We start from the raw sequence: 17,903 nt of genomic DNA on the forward strand, positions 1-17,903 counted from the left end.
AACTTTTACTAGAAATTAGAAATTTTTAAATTAAGTTTTTTTCTCTTTTCTCTTTTTAACGAGGAGAGCATGTAAAATATTTTTAAAAAATAATAGTTAGAATCATAGAAAAGAGTTAATAGCCTTAGTGAAAAAAATATATGATAACTTATGCATATATTAAACTTTAAGTTTTTGTAAATATAAAAACTCTTTAAAAAATTATCCTCAATCAAATTTCAAATCTAACAATACTCAAATTTAACCCAATAATATTATATATCAAATGGCTATATATATATAAAGAGAATAAAAAGTTCATTAAAGTTTTACGCACACTTTCTCCAAGTCAATTACCCCCCCCCCATTTTAAAGGCTAGGTATTTTAGAAATATGAATTCTTTACTACGAGTACATTACATGGTAAATTGTAGTATTGATACATGCATAAATGCATACATATATATATATATATATATATAATATACATCATTTTAAAACCAAAAAAAAATCAAATAATGCAAAGTTATTAAGAAAAGAAACACAGAAATATTAGTAGATTTCAAAAACAAATATTTCCTATCAATATTTTATATTTTCAAAGCCAAATCGTTTGATTCACATATTCAAATGTTGAATTGTCAAAGGAATTTCATAAATAGGATAGCTGGTTGAGAAAGATATACATATTTAATGCATAGCCATGTTTTGAGTAAGATTGAGATTGTCTCCAATAGGAACACCTATTTGTCATAAAAAAAAATTCATAAACATAGATAATCATACTTTTTTCTCAACAAAAGTTTACTCTATTCTGGAAAAAGCTTGGGGAATTGTGGTCATATTTGTTACAGAACATTGGATAGGAAGTTAATAATGGGAAGATGTTTAGTTTTTGGAAACATAATTGGTTGGGAGATGTCTGTTTGCGAGATTTCTGCAATGTTCAGCTGGATTTTGGTGAATGCAGCGACAAAGCAGGGCAATAGTAATGGGAAGTGGAAAATTGAGGAATTAAGGAGACTATTGCCATAAGAGTTTGTGTGTAGAATAATGGCTCAATTACCACCTACAGAGGAGGATGGTGAAGATATAGTGGTTTGGGGATGTAGAGGGAAGAAGAATTTTAAAGTAGCTAATATGTACAATCCGTTGTGTGGTTTTAACAATTTAAGTGGAGTGAGAAAATGGCAAAGGATATGGAAATGGAAAGGACTGAGAAGAATAATTTTTTTTTTTATGGCTTATTGTTTCTGATAGTTTGTTAACTTCTGCTAAGCATAACAGGATATTGGGAGGCTCTTCTGTTTGTTGCAGATGTAGAAGGGTGGAGGAGAACACTTTACATGCCTCAAGAGATTGTCCGTGTAGTAAGAAAATATGGAAGCAGCTGCTGACATGTATGAGTATGCAAAAAAATTTTACGCTTGGTCTTGATGAATGGTTTGATAGTAATCTTGCTGTTTGCGTGAAAGATGATTTTGGGTTTGTGTGGAATGATTGGGTCTTAAGAAAGTGATTGTTGAGTTTGATTATATTGCTGTGATGACTATAATGTATAATATGATGATTGATTTTTATATAAATGACAGATTTATCTGAGTTGTATAAAGACTTATAGATGATTGTTGGGTATACAGTTTTCACATACTTATAGAAAGGATAATTTTTGTACTGGCTAATTAGCAAACTGACTTACAATTGCTTAGTTGTCGTCTTAGAGGGTTAATAGAGTTTCTATATAAAGATATTATGGGTATTGCATACCCATGAATGATTTTTGTGTAATTTTATAGGTTGGATGCCCCATTTTAAATCAAAAAAAAAAAGTTGATTCTATTCTTCATTATCAATCCTTGCCCTTCATATGAGGTATAGGTGTGAAATTCTTTTCCATAATGACCAGTACCAAGCTATCAAGTTATGTCAAAATGATTGGTTATAAATCACACAGTGCACTCTCTTCTAAATCAAGATATTCTTTATTTTTTATTAATTAAAAAACTAAAATCATATAATACATACTTTCCTCCATTCAAAATATAAGTCACGTTTTTAAAAAAGCTTCACATGCACCAAGTAAATAATTAAAAATTGAAGAACCCATTCAATCATATAAACACATTCCTATCTAGTTTTCTATCATTGTTACACTAAATTTCACTTTAAGACTTTTCACTTCTTAATTGAAGCTAAAGGAAAAACTGAAAAAAAGAATTGTTCCTATAATTTTTTGTTAAGAGATATGTTCATATTTAATGTCTAACTGTATTTTAAACAGGATTATTTTTAATAAGAGAATATACAAATCTATGCAATAAAAACATTATTACTATAATTTAAATTATTTCACGAGCTTTGGATTGAAAAAAAAAATATTTCAAGAGCTAATAATGCCTTTATGAATGAATAGAGTGATTTTGGACGAAGGGCCGTTAATGAAAAATGTTATTGGCAAAAAAGGACACTCTAATTGCTTGATGTAAGGGGGCAACTGCTTTGGAATTTAAAATCATGTTTATTAGCAAGCCGTCTCCCAATCTTTCCATATAATACAAATGAAGTTTAATTTATTTTGGGGGAAGAGACACTTGGCTTGTTTAGATTAACCAGAATAGTTTGCAAACTAAAGTTTGAATAAAAGTCAATTATTATAATATAATTTATGCTTGAATACTCTTTCATAAAAAGTAAATTTGATAAATTAAAATTTATTTAAATGATATAATTTAAAAGCAGATTTAAATATATATAATAATTAAAAAATACATGAGTTGGTAAAAAAAACCTAAAAAGGACATGAGTTGTATACATACATACATACATACATACATACATACATACATACATACATACATACATCTCACATAAGTATGCAATTTGATAAATTTAACAAAATATTAAAATTATAATTACAATTACAAAAATAAAAGAGTTAATGTATTAATGTAGAAAATATTTTTAAATAATAAAAAACTTAATTATATCCATTTAAAGAATAAATATATATTACAAATAATAAAAATGTTAAATTTATAAATAACAAAAATATCAAATTTCAAAAGAAAATATGAAAGGATAAATAGGTTATTTAATAAATTTAAAATGCATTAGATATTGCTAATGGTTAGATTTCAACGTAATTAATATAAAATTTTTAAAATCTAGCTTTTGGCCAAAATATGGTTGGGAAAGAAAAGCTCATTTACCAACTACTCTAACCAAAATATATTTTTTTGCTGAAAACTAGCTTTTAAGTTTATAAACTATAGTTTAGGCCAACAAAATGAAATTCCAAACAAGCACGTTGTTAAATTGGTATTTTCGATTTCTAATAGGAATGTTTATTTAAGTTTCATTCCTTAAATCATCAATATACAACAAAATTTATAGTAAGTAATATTATATTCACACCTCATCAATAATATAGTTTACTTTTAAAATTCTGTATAATTTAAAAACGGTAAGCTTTTTTTTCTTCATATGTAAATAATTGTATTTGGTTTTCAATTTATATGTATTTCTAAGTTTGATGGTCAAAAAGTAAACTCAAAGGACTATTAGTGGTGAGAATTAGTTCATAAAAAAACAGTGAGAATTAATAATGGAAAATGACCTAATTTAATTCGCGAATTTAATATGAAAGTGGCTTTTATCAACACATATGAGCGTGCATCAATAATCTTCAATATGGATCAAGCTTTTATAATATCCTCACCATGCCAGTAGTGATTGTCAAGGTTCAGGCCCCCAAAACAAAAAAAAAAAAAAAAAACAGTTCTTTGTCTAGTGACATTGAGGGCGTGCCTTCCCTTCCAACAAATTTATCCCAAAAAAAAAAAAAAGATCAGAAATTGAGATTAATGAAAAGAGTTAATCTCTCATAACATAATAAACTCATATTTAAATTTCTATTAACAGATATGCCTGTATTTAATATTTGATAATATTTTGAATAAAAGTATTTTTAATAGGAGGATACCTATGTATAATAACAAAATAATTTGTAAAAAAAAGTGCTTTCAAAGCAACAAGTGTACATAAGTACATTCTAGTCAACTAGACTCTTCTTATTCGAAAAAAAAAAAAAAAAGCTATAGTAACAAGAGGTTTAAGAAAATAATTCGGCCCCAATATGTCAAGAGAATTAGTTTTCAAACTTTAGTCAAATTTGCTTGGCCAAAAAAAAAAAATTAACTAAAAGTCCAATTTTATATCATCAACCCTTCATCTTCAGCCTATTGCCAATATTCCTGGTGGATCTCCAAAAACAGACAAACAGTGGGAACAATTTTTCATGGAGTTGTTTACAGTGGGCTCTCCATTTGATATTTTACATAATTTTATGTGAGGATATTATGATGGATGTGTAGAAATACAAATAAAATAAAATTCATAATGATCATATGCGGAGGAGAGTTTGTGTAACATTTATTGAAAAAAATGTGATAAAAAATTGTTTAAAATAATTTTGACATATATAAAGAATTTCTTTAAAAAGATGCTGTGGAAGAGAGTGAAATAAATAATTTAAAATATATGAAAAAGGATAGAGAAAAGGCACTGATAACAATCTAATGAAATAATTGAATGATACTTTAATATATATATATATATATATAAGCTTGATCATTAATATAGTACAATAACATTACACAATTATTGTGGGTTATGAGAAGCAGAGTGACAAAGCTATTTGTTGTTGAAGATACATTACATCAGAATTGAGCATGTGGAAGTGGAAGTGGAAGTGCATGAATGGTCCAAGACAGTCTCATGGAAGCAGTTGACTGAGGAATTGGAAAATTACCAGAAATCCCATTCCCACCCAGAAAAAAGCTCATTTACATTTCTAGTGAGAATTGAATTGATAGTTAGGCTCCACGTCGTTTTTATGGATTCATCCCTCATTGCGGTGCATGCATCAGAGATATCCCAAAAAAAAAAAATTGAATTTAAATAATCTGGCGTTCGAAAGTAAAAAACATATCTTCAAATTACGAGAGAAAATGACATGAAAAAAAAGTCAGAGAAAGTAGTTACTAATTTGTACCCTAAACGTGAAAAATACTTCAAAAGAAAAAAAAGTATTTAGTATCAAAATCAATCAAAAGCTTCGTAGTTAGTCAGATTTGTGAGATTACAAGGCAACATCATTAGCACCGACTACTCAGAAATTGAAATCCCCTTGTTTGCCCACAATATCTGACGACATAAAAGAGCGTTGGTGCAATGCACTAAAGGAATATTTCCTTATCAACAAAAACGAGATATATAACATTTATTATATTTTAGTTATTATTATCTAACTGTAGTTGTTTGTTTTATTTGTAAGCATGATTTTTTTAAAATCATATTTTATACTATGTTGGAATCGGCAAGCGTGGCAATCAGCACAATTCCTGATGACCAGCCAATAGTTTATGCTAAACCCAGTAGTAAGGAGGACGTTGAACATGACTAAAACTACCATAACTAAAATCCATATAAACCTCAATGATCGGTGCATCGGTTAGAAATGCAAGAGCTACTAATACCTCATAGGGATGTTAAACGTGTCTAATTAAGAGATCCAATCTTAAATCACCACTAAGTGTTGACCCCGCCCCCCCAAAAAAAAAAAAAAAAAACCTTATAGTGGGGAAATAAAGCTTAATCAGATATATAATCTCGTTTTTTCTCGGCACAAAATAGTGGGCCTATTGGGCTGGCCTTGTGGACACAAACACCATGGCCCAATTAGATCGTTATTCACAAATGACAATAACATCGTCGCTTCCTGATAGAAAATTGAGGATCTCTTTATTGAAAAAAAAGGACCTCAACTCTTCAAACCAAGACTCAAACCATAAAGGCATAAACACAAGACAGATATCTACAACATAAAACTCCAATTGCCAGGAATAACTCCAACTCACCTCAGTATGCTTGCAAGTCAAAGTACTTCTTTAGTATAGCAGTCAAATCAAGTATGAACACGAGAGAGTGTATGAGACATCCAACAAATGGAAAGGACAAGAATGAAACGAGTCTTAAAGCATGCAACTGAAAATAATGTGCTTTTGAATAGATGCAGGGCAGCTAATCCTCTGGAAAGCCACCAACCATTAACCAAGAAAGAAAGTCCTTGATCCTTTCTCCAACAAAAATGAAAATAATATTCAGAGTGAATCACTTATTAACAATGTGGCATGCAAGTTTCTTGATCATCAATGAGATGTGTGTGAAGCTGCATCCTGTAAATCAGAAAACTACGTAAATAACACAGTGCTTTCACCGTCAATATACTGAGAAAGCGCCGAAATTTGCATTTAAAAGAGCAAACACGTACATTACTTGTTCAAGGGGTCAACTAATCTAAAGGGACACCCCTCACTCCGATTACAGTGGCATCTATCCCCTAGGCAACATCTTATTATACAATAATACTATACACAATGAGATGATTTTACAGGTGAAACGGACCCAACGCTTCCTTTCCAAGCAGCCAAACCAGGATAAAACTCTGGTGATGTTAAATCTAAAGCCAGTCATGGTGACTCAAACCATGAAAAAATACCTGCATCTATTTATGTGCATGTATAACGCCACTTTATGTACATATCCATATTTCTTCAAGATTTACCAATCAAAAGATATTCTAACTAACAAAATTGGGTCGAGGCCGGCAGGAAGCCGCATATTCAAGTAGGTGACTCGGCCAGAAGAAGAGTATGCCACCAACCACATGCAACGTTTTTAGGTACACATCCTTCAATGGTGACTTCAGAAGGAATGTTACGGTCAATCACATCACCAAGGCCAAGCTGCCATACCAAACAAACAAGTAAATGGAAAAGATTACAACGCTGAATCAAGAATGCCAGCAACACACATCAAAATCACTCTCAATTAAAGTACGTAATTAGGCAAATGGAAATTATATATATTCAGCACTTAGAACATGAATTAAAAAAGGAAATACATATGAAAATTGTCAAAGCATGATATAAGTACCTGTCCATACTTGTTCCATCCCCAACAAAAAACTTTTCCTTCCTCTTGAAGAGACAAAAAAAGAAACAAGGTTATTTAATGACAATCAATTAAAAATTGACATAATAATTTCTATATTTGTTAGTGCCAACAAAATCTAGATCCAAAGATCACTGATAAACTAGTCTTGCCATTGGAGATGACTGCGAGAAAAAGTAAAGACACCATTCAGTAGCCTGAGATTGTGCTGTTGCTCACCATCTGATTCAGTTACACTTCATTGTTGCAAACAATTTTTTGATTGAATAGGGTTATCATCAAAGGCCAAATTAATTACGACACAGTAGAAAATTCCATGTACAATTCAAGCCAACCCTCACTGACAATCATTGACTTACATCCATGCCTTTGTGTATGGTACAAGATAAAAAATATATTTACTTCGATACCATTCCCCTTGGTTCCATTGTGAACAGATAAGTCAACCAAACATTTGAGGACAATGAGCAAACTCAACTTATATACAAACGAATGGAAAATTGTGTGTTCAGTAAATGATGCTACAGTGCTTTTGTAAGTTGTTATTGTCAGCAAACTACCGGACTTTAAGGAGAAAATCTAGTAGGTACTCAAGTCTAACAATGACATAAAGTTTATTAAACTGACTTCAGTGGTGGAAGGCTAGCGCTGCTTAGGTTATTATGAAAATTAAATGAGGAGGCCTATGTGTCACATATGATATACCTGTTATCACTGCAGCATGGCGAGCCCCTGAGGATACAATCCTTGCATGCTGGTTTTCTAAGCTTGGAGAATCCAGTAGCCTTGGTAGAGTCTGCTTCAAAATTCATCATAACATTTAAAACTTATAGCAGAGTGTCCTGAAAATAGAGTTTGTGAACTTGACATGTATCATGAAGCTTAGTTATAGTAATTATAATTAAAGTTTTAGAGGTACAGAGGTTGAGCATTTCTTTGTTAAACTAGAAAAATTTAATTCATATTATCCACTATGATTGGTGCGTAAAGTATTTGGTTCAAAACCAGCAAACCATAGAACACTGGCAATATATATAAACCCAGCATTATTTTTGTTTTCATGAGCAGCAGTGATAAATCTATGGGATGAACCAAAAGTAAAGCTTACCTCAGCTTGATCATCACCAGTTCCCAGCTGGCCAAACTGATTTCCACCAAAGGCATATACATCACCATCAGCAGACACACAGGCTGTATGCCACAGTCCTGCAGCGACTCCCTCTATTCGGATACCCAACAAGGAAGACACACATGCAGGGCTTAGCTCATCATCTGTACTTCCTTGCCCACACTTGACCAAAACAAAAGAAATTAACTGAGTATACCAGGCACCAGAATTCCAGAAGATAAGGTAAGATAGATTTTATTTATGATCAGAAAAACAGGATAGATGTTGTAAAGGAATAGAACAAATTATCCCTTGCTAGAGTGGACCTCATCTTCAACATCTACATTGCTTTTGTCCACGAATTTCTACTTTACCTACATTTTGATACTAAGAATGGTTAACCACCGAGCAAATCCAAGCAATGATGTAGATGAGTATGTCAAAATGGTGCAAAAAGTTTGATTACTATAAAAAGGAAAAATCACGGAATTATGTAGTAATGACAGTCATTGTCTTGGAAAGATCAAGTGTACTGTATCACTTCACATTGCTCGCAGAATTAACATGCAAAAATAAGAAATGATATGACGGTAACATACAAACTGAAATAATTCTGACACAATGAAGGTCCTTATCAACAAAGTTCACCGTGATACCTCCCAAGATCTAACTAAGAAGATTATTTAATGACTCCAAGAAAAAAAAAAGGAAAAGGTAAAAGCAATACCTACTTCAAATGAAAAATAAAGTAAACACTTTAGACGAGCTGGTAAATGAAAGCTTTAATTCAGTAGTTAATATAGGCATTACAGGGAAAAACATGCACTATTCTTGTCAAAACTTACAAGAATTTCCTTTCAAGTAAAAACATATCCCAAAAAAATCTTGGGCAAACTTTATGTCCAAAACATTTTAATGGATAAGACTTTAAAAATATACTTTTTCCCAAACGATATTTCTCCCCTTTTTGAAAACCTTCTGATTTAGTGTGCTTAAACCCATTCACTCTTTCTAGGTGACAAAGCCCTCCCCATCATCAGATAAAAAGGGCAGAAACAGAATTACGGAACACTAAAAAAAAATCACAAATAAGCCTTCCCAAACAATTGAATCATGATAGACCAACAAAGGGCCAAGACTGTCAAAATCATAAATTAATCGGGATTAAAAGAGGCCCAAATACTTTCACCATAAATTGTGCGCGTGTATAAACTTTATAACAGATTCACTCTAATAAGAAAATTTGTACGCAGGCACAAGAATAAAAATTGGAAATACACTGATGACAGATAGATTGAAGAACTCAGTAAATTTCCTTTGATATCCCTAGTTTACCTGTCCATATAGTCCCCAACCAAAAGTAAGCAAAGCTCCAGCATCTGTCAGGTCACCACAAACATGTTAAAACATCAGTATATATGAAAATAACTGTAAAGAAAACAGAATAATTTTAAAACAAAGTAACTTGTCCTATTTTTATATTGTAATCATTTGAATCTCAATCTAGAATTCAGAAAGAAAAATTTCATTTAATTTTTGTTAAATTTATGGACTTTTAATTGGATTCCACCAGGCCCCCCAAAATACAGGCACACTCACACACTCTGAATCACACAATTCCTGGTCTAATTATTCCATCTTAAGTGGAATTAGTTTTCTCTCTACAAAGCCCCTATGGAGAACTCCTCAATACCTTCTAGGTGAATTTCTTCCTTAACTAAGTAAGCTTAATGTTATCAGTTTTAGTTCTCTGAAGCAACTGAAATACAATTATCCAGAAAAGATTGTGTTCTGGAATAATTAACAGACCAAACATATGTACCTGTGATGACTGCACTGTGCCGACCGCCACAAGCAATTCCCTTTACATAACTTCCAGGAACTCTAAAATTCTGTCCCCCACTTCCTTGGGCAAGTGCAACAAATCTATCTTTTCCATATGTAGAAGAATTAATGCAAGGAATAAGATGAGGAGAGGACACCATGCGTATTCTGGAGCCTAAGCCAAGCTGCCCTTCTCCTCCATAGCCCCATCCCCACACCTGTCCTATATCTGAAACTTTAAGAAAATTAGAATGAATGACATACTTAGCACCTCGTAACTGATCCTCCACATGATTAAGCACCATATTTTAAAAAAGCATAGATCACAGCATAGATCAAATCTTTGGCTTGGGTTTATCAATAGTCCAGAACAAAGTCATCACCTGACAATGCTAAGGTATGGCGTCCACCAGCAGCAACAGTTGTTATTCTTATACCCCGGTTTAGTGCAACAAGACATGGAAATGCTGTCAGATTATCATCACCAGATGATGAGCTATCAGCTGTTTGCTTTGCTGAAGAAACCCTCCTTCGCTTTGTACCTTCATCTCCACTAGCACTGGAAGTTCCGCCAGTTGATCTTGAGCCTTGGGAGCGAGGGCTCACTGTAGTATAAACACTTTACATCAGTTAACACTGATAAAGGGAAGTATTCCATTTTGGTTATCACAAAGGGGCCAATACTTCTTTCTTTCTTTGTATGGCTCAATTAACTTGACCTCTTTCTAAGAGTTACAGTAGCTATAGACCAATTGCTGTTGTAAAGAGGTCAAGCATACCTTGCTCTGTCAATAATGAACTCTGCCTTTCAGATAAATCCTTTTCAGGAGTTACCCCTGTTGACGATTCGCCAAATACCTTCCCAGACGGAACACATTCCTTCCATCCCCATGTGTAAACTTCACCACCATCTGCAAAGGAACAGTAAAAAATACTTCTAGGAAGAAAGTAGGTGGAAAACTTAGCTAAGTGTAATGTCTATTGCCTAGCTGGAAGATTTTTTCTTGCATCCACCTTGGATAAATTTGCCACTAAAAATTAACCACAAGAATATTTAAAGCCTAAAGCTTAGATGGTTTTAAATATAACTTCGTTCTCATAGTTTGGAACTTCCTTCCAGTGTCATCGCATTTTAATGTGCCTTTCTTCTTTCTCACCCCACTAAACAAAATAAGTAAGTCGATCTTACCAGTAACAGCAACACAATGTGCCCATCCAGCTGCAGCCTTTACGATAGAAGCTTCAGTTGGAATAGGGAAAGGCTCAGGAATTTCCTTTACCATTTAAACTAGAAAATGTCATTTAGCTGATAAAAAAATCAACAGTGGAGAAAATAGTATCATCATATATGTTAGCATTACCCCGTGCTTGCCAGATGCCACATAGCTTTGACCTAGATCATCAGTTGATCCCCAAGTGATGAGCTTTCCTGACTCTGCTAATATTTAGGAGGGATGTAGAACGTATAAGAAATATATACACCATTTATGTAAATCAAACCTAATGAGAAATATCTAGTAGAGAAATATTTAGGAGGAATACAAAAATGCACATGACTACAACCTTGCAATTACAAATATATTAAAATACAAAAGCATCCCTCGTAATGATGTCATTCCCTTGTTCAAGACAATAAATGTAACGGAATGGTAGAGCAGAAATACCTAAGTGGTGAAAATCATTATTTGCAATCAATCCACATAATGTCATGTAGTCTAACGAAAACTATGACAATATTATAATATAATGGCACTATTCCCAACGGGAGTGAGGGGGAAGAATATAATTAAAACTAATTTCATCTGCTTGGATTTGACAAATTAGACAAGGGAATGATGCCAGGCAGAGGAGCAAGAAAATTAAAGTAAAAAAGAAAAAACTGAAAATCGTGCCAGAACAATTTAAGTTCAGAACAAATGATTCAATCGAACAAAATTTGATTGTTCTCTAAAAAAATATTGATTTATCTTTTAAAAAAGGAAAAAGAACGAAACTTCGGTGCCTCGAAAACAAAAATGTGACTCTGCTGACAATGACATCACAATGAAGCTTGGGTAACTACATGCTTACATGAGTTGCATTTTTCCTCCCAGTAGCAGGAAAACGAAATAGGAAATGCAAAATTCGAACTTGGAAGTTCTCATTCCAAACCGAGACATTTTCAGGCAACAAAAAACAGAGGCAAGTGATGAAACAGCACAATATTTCTAACCGAAAAATAAAAACCACCAGCAAGCAAGCAGGCGAAAGAAAAAAAGAGAGAGAGAGAGAGAGAGAGAGCAAATCGAAGAGAGAAAGCACCAGACCAGAGATAGCCAAGGCGAATCCACAACCACCACCGCAAACATCCTTCCAAGAGTAACCAGCAGGACCAACCGTAGCCGGAACCCTAACAGGCAGCGGCGTCAGGAGCGGCGACCTCTGCGGCAGAGCTCCAGGGAGGTAACCCCACATGTAGACCTTGAGTCCAAGCAATGCCGCCGCGTCACCTCCTGCTTCATCTCCGTTGCCATTCATATTGAATTTGGGGGCAGAAATGAAAAGGAATTAAAACCAAAAAAACAAATCACAGCAAAAGCAAGACACAAAGTCAAAGGTTTAGGCGAGGCTTTGTAGTGGTTGTGGCAGTTTCTATTCCGGGAGAGAGAGAGAGAGAGAGAGAGGTTAAATCGGAGGCGAGCGTGGGTGGACTAAGAGAGTTAACGGAAAGTGCCCTAGTTAACGTTTGCTGGTTCACAAAAGGAAAGCGTATAATTTTCAGCAGAATGGGGAGGCCACGTCGGATGATCACGTGGTTGAGTGTACACGTGGCGCTATGACGACCCCTAGATGCTTCGGCCATTTCTGGCCAGGAGTCTGGCGGAAGCTTCTGGAAGCCTCACCCTCTTTACAGAACTGTCGTGGCAGTTTTACTATCCCGCCTCGTGGGAGCCCTGTACGCTAAGTCCAATCATTGTGTGTTACCACGTGGCCACACATTTCTGCGGTACCGTAAGATGCTGACACGTCATCAATGACCCCATCAACTGTTTTCTCGTTATTGAAATTTTTTTGTTTTAAAATTACGATGTTCATGTTTAGTGGTAAATTTATACTTCTTTCTTTTAAAAAATATAAAATATTTTTAATAAAATTTTAATTTTTAATAAAATAATTATTTATTTTTAAATTAATTTTATATTTTTATATTTATTTTTATTTAATAAAGTATTTCATTCTAAAATAATATAAAATAATTTATTTAATAAAAATATTTTTAAAAAAAATTAATAATTATATCTTAAAATAATAAAAATGTCTTGTATTTTCAAACATTCAATTTTTTAAAAAATATTTTATATTTTTTAATAGAAACAGCATCAATTAACAACCAAATGGAGCCCTTATATAATTTTTCAGTGAAAATGATTAATATTAAATAGACTTTCTAAAAAGAGATGCATACCCGGGGCGAATGGAAGATGCTGACAAGGGTATGAGTGTGTCTCCAAGTCTTTTTTTTTTTTCAATATTATATAAATATTATATATTTTCTGTCTCTAAAAATTTTGTAAACTTTAACCTATTATGTATTTTTTAATAATATCAACATCTCAAAATTAAACGAGAAAAATATAATTTTTAGCCTTCAAAATTTTTCTCCATTATTGATCTAATTTTTAAATTTTAAGTTAAAATTATTTAGTCATTATAATTTCTTAACTTTGAAAAACTCAGTTTTTATTGTTTTTTGATTCAATATAACTCAATTTTTATAATTTATTGACTTAATACAACTTAGTTATTATAATTCATTAACTCAATAATTAAAAGCATTGAGTTATACTAAACTAAAGTTTATGGATTAAATTGATAATTAAAATAAAATTTAGATATTAAAAATTGCATTATCCCATATTAAATCATAGCTTAGTGGTTGATGTAAATTGCATTTAGTTTTTTTTTTTAATCAAAGGTCAAATATTATTAATATTGTATTACAAATTGTTGGATTACCTTTCATATTACAAATTGAGCAGATTCTAGCATATACCACGTGAACTTCCCATTATTATATTTTTGGCCCTTTTTAAAAAAGGAAAAATGCTTTGTGACCGATTAAATCACACTCATGCTTGTGAGTGGTGACACAAGTTTTCGCCATCTTTTTCTAAATCAAAGTCATCAATGCAAGCCACCAAATCGTTAACACAAGCCGGGCTCTCCCCGTTTCAGAGATTTCGTGATTGCTACTTTCAGATCTTTCATATTTAAGACAAAACTATTTATTGCGCTGCCTATTTGATAACATAAAAATAAACTGGACATGTGTATTTTGAACTTTCAAGCTTCAACATAGTAATCTTTTAAACAATTTTGCCAACTCGAATACTTTTACCATGCATTTTATTAACTTTTAACTAAGTTTTAACTAAGATCAAGAGTTTGATACTTGTGAAAGTTTAAAAAAAAAAATACCGAAAGATATTAAAGTTAGAATTGAAAGTATAGTGGATTGTATTAAATATCATGTAGATGTAGTTGCACCCGGGGAAAAAACGATTACAATCAGTTTTTTAAGGCTATTTCATTGTGTTAATCTTCAAAAAGTAATTGCACGTCCCGTTTTCTTTTTTGAAAGTAATACGCATCAATAGATTATTTGTATATTGGATAGAATTAAAATTTCAATAATGCTATATCCACGCATGCTTAAAAATTCAATAGAACTAATTATCATACAAAATAAATGCTCCCTTTATTAAAAAATATAAGGCATTTTTTTAAGAAGTTGATTGTTGTAGGGCATATTTAATCTTTAAAAGTATAATCATTACCTTTTTTCAAAAGTGCCCTCATTAATAATGACTTTTTATTTATTATAGAATGTTTAATAAGAGTAAATATAAAAAAATAGAGTTAATTTGAAAGTAGCTAGTTACTTTATTTAGAAGTGAGATTTGATTAAAAATAATTTTTTTAACAAATGGAGTATAAGGAAGTTCGTTATGACCCAAGGCCTATTAGACTCCTCTTAGTATGTTTTATTGTACCTAAACAATTGTTTGACCTCTATTTGAGATGACCATGCGAATGGTTTGAGAAAAAGAGAGAGAATAACAATTAAGTTTTAAAAAAATAAATTAATGATAATTAAATTCTCAATAAAAAATTTAAATAATAAATTGTGAATATTAATTCAAATCATTACAATTCAATAATTTTAACACTCCACTTCTAACTGAGATTTTTTCTTATAATCATATGAATTGATAAGTTGCATCTTATTTTTTTAGAAAATATTTTTAGGCACTTAACTATCATTGATTTATTGTCACTCTCTTTAAAAAAACTTGTTATTAGTTATTAAAATTTTTTAATATATATATATAGAGAGAGAGAGAGAGGGAGGGAGAGGGAGCAATAGAGATTTTTTATTGATGATCAAGCCAAAAAAAAAATGCTTGATTTGTTGTTTGGATCAAGAAGCATCTTGGAGAGGTGGAAGAACAAAATTAAGCCGCCTAACAATTTCAAGATGACACATATAAGTGATTATGTCATAATAATTTAATCCAAAATATTAAGATATTGGGCTTATAATTTTTTTTTCACTTATATATATTTTTCCTAATCCAACTCTATCAAATGTAAAACTTTTTTCTCATGTCAAGTTAACGCATACTTGATATTTCAACATTTTTTTACATTCCAAGAAAAAATTATTGTGAATTCTATAATTTTGAAGAGACTATTAATTTCAATTTAACGTTTTTGGCCTTTTGGAATTGGACAAATAAATGTGGTTTGGTGAAACAAAAAAACAAGAGAGCGAGGAAGAGCGAGAGCGAGGGAAGGAAAGAGGAAAATAAGGTTAGGTATGTAAGTAGAATGAAAGTCACAAAAAGAGGAAGGTGTGTGGTAGGTTGCCGTCCAACTACAAACTCAATGGAATTTAGTCGCTTTCTAACCATTTCTATCACTGTTTTTCACTTGTTCTAATCACCAGCCACGGCCATATATTAGCCGAGACAATTAATGATTTTTTAATACTATTTATAAATCATATTTTTATTTTTAACTAAAATGTACACTTAATCTTTTAACTTTATATAAAATTTTAATTTAATTTTTTAATTTTTTAAAATATTTTTCAATCCTTTAACTTTAATATGCTTGATTTCAAATGATTATTTTAAAAAAATTATTGATAAATTTAACAATATTAAAGTTAAAATATTGAAAATTAATAAATTATCTGACAAGACTAGCTTTGCTTTGACCACAAAAGAGAGAACAAGGTTGCTCACCTGTTCGCGGTCAAGGTGTGTAAATTGGGGAGGTGATCGGGCTGGTTAATACAAGAAGATGAAAGCAGAGAATAGGTGGCAAAATGCCGTGGAATCTCATAACCAAAAAAAAGCCTACGTGCTCGTTTACTACATCCTAAAATTAAGAGATTAAAATGAAAAATTACATGAAGTTAAATGATTAAAAATATATTTTAATTATTATTTTTTTATCACAAGTTTTCTTTTTATCTCCCTCAAATTTGGGTGAGAGAAAATACATAAGTAAAGTGTCTATATTTAGTAAAGATAAATTTAAAAATTTATTAAATTTATATACAGATTTAATAAATGATTTTCTTCTGTTCCAATAAAACAGGCTATATGATATGAACCACCACTTTGTTGACATTATTACTGAAGCTAGATGCATTTATAATGGCGATTGGCAGTTCGAAGCATGTTTAAAAGGAGCTTATTCTCATAACTTAGAGGGAAATCTTTACATCTGAATCATCATCCACCTCTTTTTCAAGGGGCGAATGAGAGAGTTTAGTTTTTTTGTTTTTTTGCATTTTATAATATTTAAAAGTTTCAATGGCATCTAAGTACTTTGTTTAAAAAAATAAAAAAAAATCACATCCAGCTCCCCTCAAAAAAATTAATAATAGATAAAGATTAATATAAAATAGATTATTATTAAAATAAGAACATGACTTGTTTTTTCTCAAACAAGATTTGTTGTTGATCCTTATCTTTGACTTATTTCTTTAAGGAGAACTGTATGTAATTTTCCTTTGAAAAAATAAAGGGATTTAAAAGTGTTGCTTGGTTGGATTTTGATCAAAATTTTTATTAAACCAAACTGATTGATTTTTTGAAAATATAAAAAATAACACTTGATCAATTTTTTATTAAAATTGAATTTGTTCGGTTTGATTCATTTATAGATTAAATTTCAATTATTTTTTAAAATACATGAAATTGTATATTATGTTTAAGCATATTGTACGTTTTTCTCGTTTTCTTTTCCCAACTTCAAGTTTCATCCACAGCATTATTGAATAGCAATGAAAATTCTTATAACTAAAATTAAAATTTCATTATCAATAAACACCATTCAAAATTCTTATGAGTAGTTTTGCTTAAATTTTATTATAAATTATTTTGATGACTATAATAAAATGTACTCCCTCCATTAAAAAATGTAAGACATTTTTTAAAAAATTAAATATTAAAAAATATAAAGTATTTTAAATCTTTTTAGGTGTAATCATTGCCTTTTTTTAAAAAAAATACCCATATTAATGAATAATTTTATATTGATTGTAGGATGTTTAATAAAAGTAAATATAAAAATATATGGTTAATTTAAAAGTAGATAGCTTCTTTATTAAAAAGTGAGATTTAATTAAAAATATTTTACATTTTTAAATAAAGGGAGTAACTCTCTCTTAATCAAAAAGTAACGTTCCTATATCCAAAATTATACAAAAGAGACGAGAATTTTTGGAGTAACACCAGTCTAATGTTGTTAAAGTTAACAAATGAAAAGGAAGACAACATGTTGAAATACCAACTCTAAAACAATGGTTATACAAAAAAAGTTATAGTAAGCTGCATATATAAAATAAAATGGTTAGGAATTTTGTTGAATTTCAGTGAAAAATTTTCACTTTTAAGATAGGACGAAGAAAATAATGTGACGT

The 17,903-nt window shown here is 31.1% G+C and overlaps 1 protein-coding gene across 5 annotated transcripts; it reads right to left on the minus strand.

Moving 5' to 3' along the window:
- Positions 1-6,264: 6,264 nt before the first annotated feature.
- LOC129303202 (ultraviolet-B receptor UVR8) lies at positions 6,265-12,650 on the minus strand. Of its 5 annotated transcripts, none has more exons than XM_054942337.1 (11): positions 12,232-12,645; positions 11,287-11,363; positions 11,115-11,199; positions 10,705-10,836; positions 10,309-10,530; positions 9,924-10,160; positions 9,437-9,480; positions 8,102-8,284; positions 7,699-7,789; positions 6,976-7,019; positions 6,265-6,785 (listed from the first exon to the last, which is right to left on the minus strand). In XM_054942337.1, exons 1-11 carry the CDS (start codon positions 12,440-12,442, stop codon positions 6,663-6,665), a joined length of 1,449 nt encoding a protein of 482 aa, XP_054798312.1. In that variant the 5' UTR covers positions 12,443-12,645; the 3' UTR covers positions 6,265-6,662. The 5 variants fall into 5 exon arrangements, with proteins under 5 accessions (XP_054798312.1, XP_054798313.1, XP_054798314.1 ...); XM_054942338.1 differs by having other exon boundaries at positions 11,287-11,360; positions 12,232-12,643; XM_054942339.1 differs by having other exon boundaries at positions 9,924-10,154; positions 12,232-12,643.
- Positions 12,651-17,903: the final 5,253 nt, after the last annotated feature.

This window comes from Prosopis cineraria, unplaced genomic scaffold, assembly GCF_029017545.1.
Source record: "Prosopis cineraria cultivar Desert tree isolate PC_DT_omini unplaced genomic scaffold, ASM2901754v1 PC2, whole genome shotgun sequence".
Lineage (NCBI taxonomy): Eukaryota > Viridiplantae > Streptophyta > Magnoliopsida > Fabales > Fabaceae > Prosopis > Prosopis cineraria.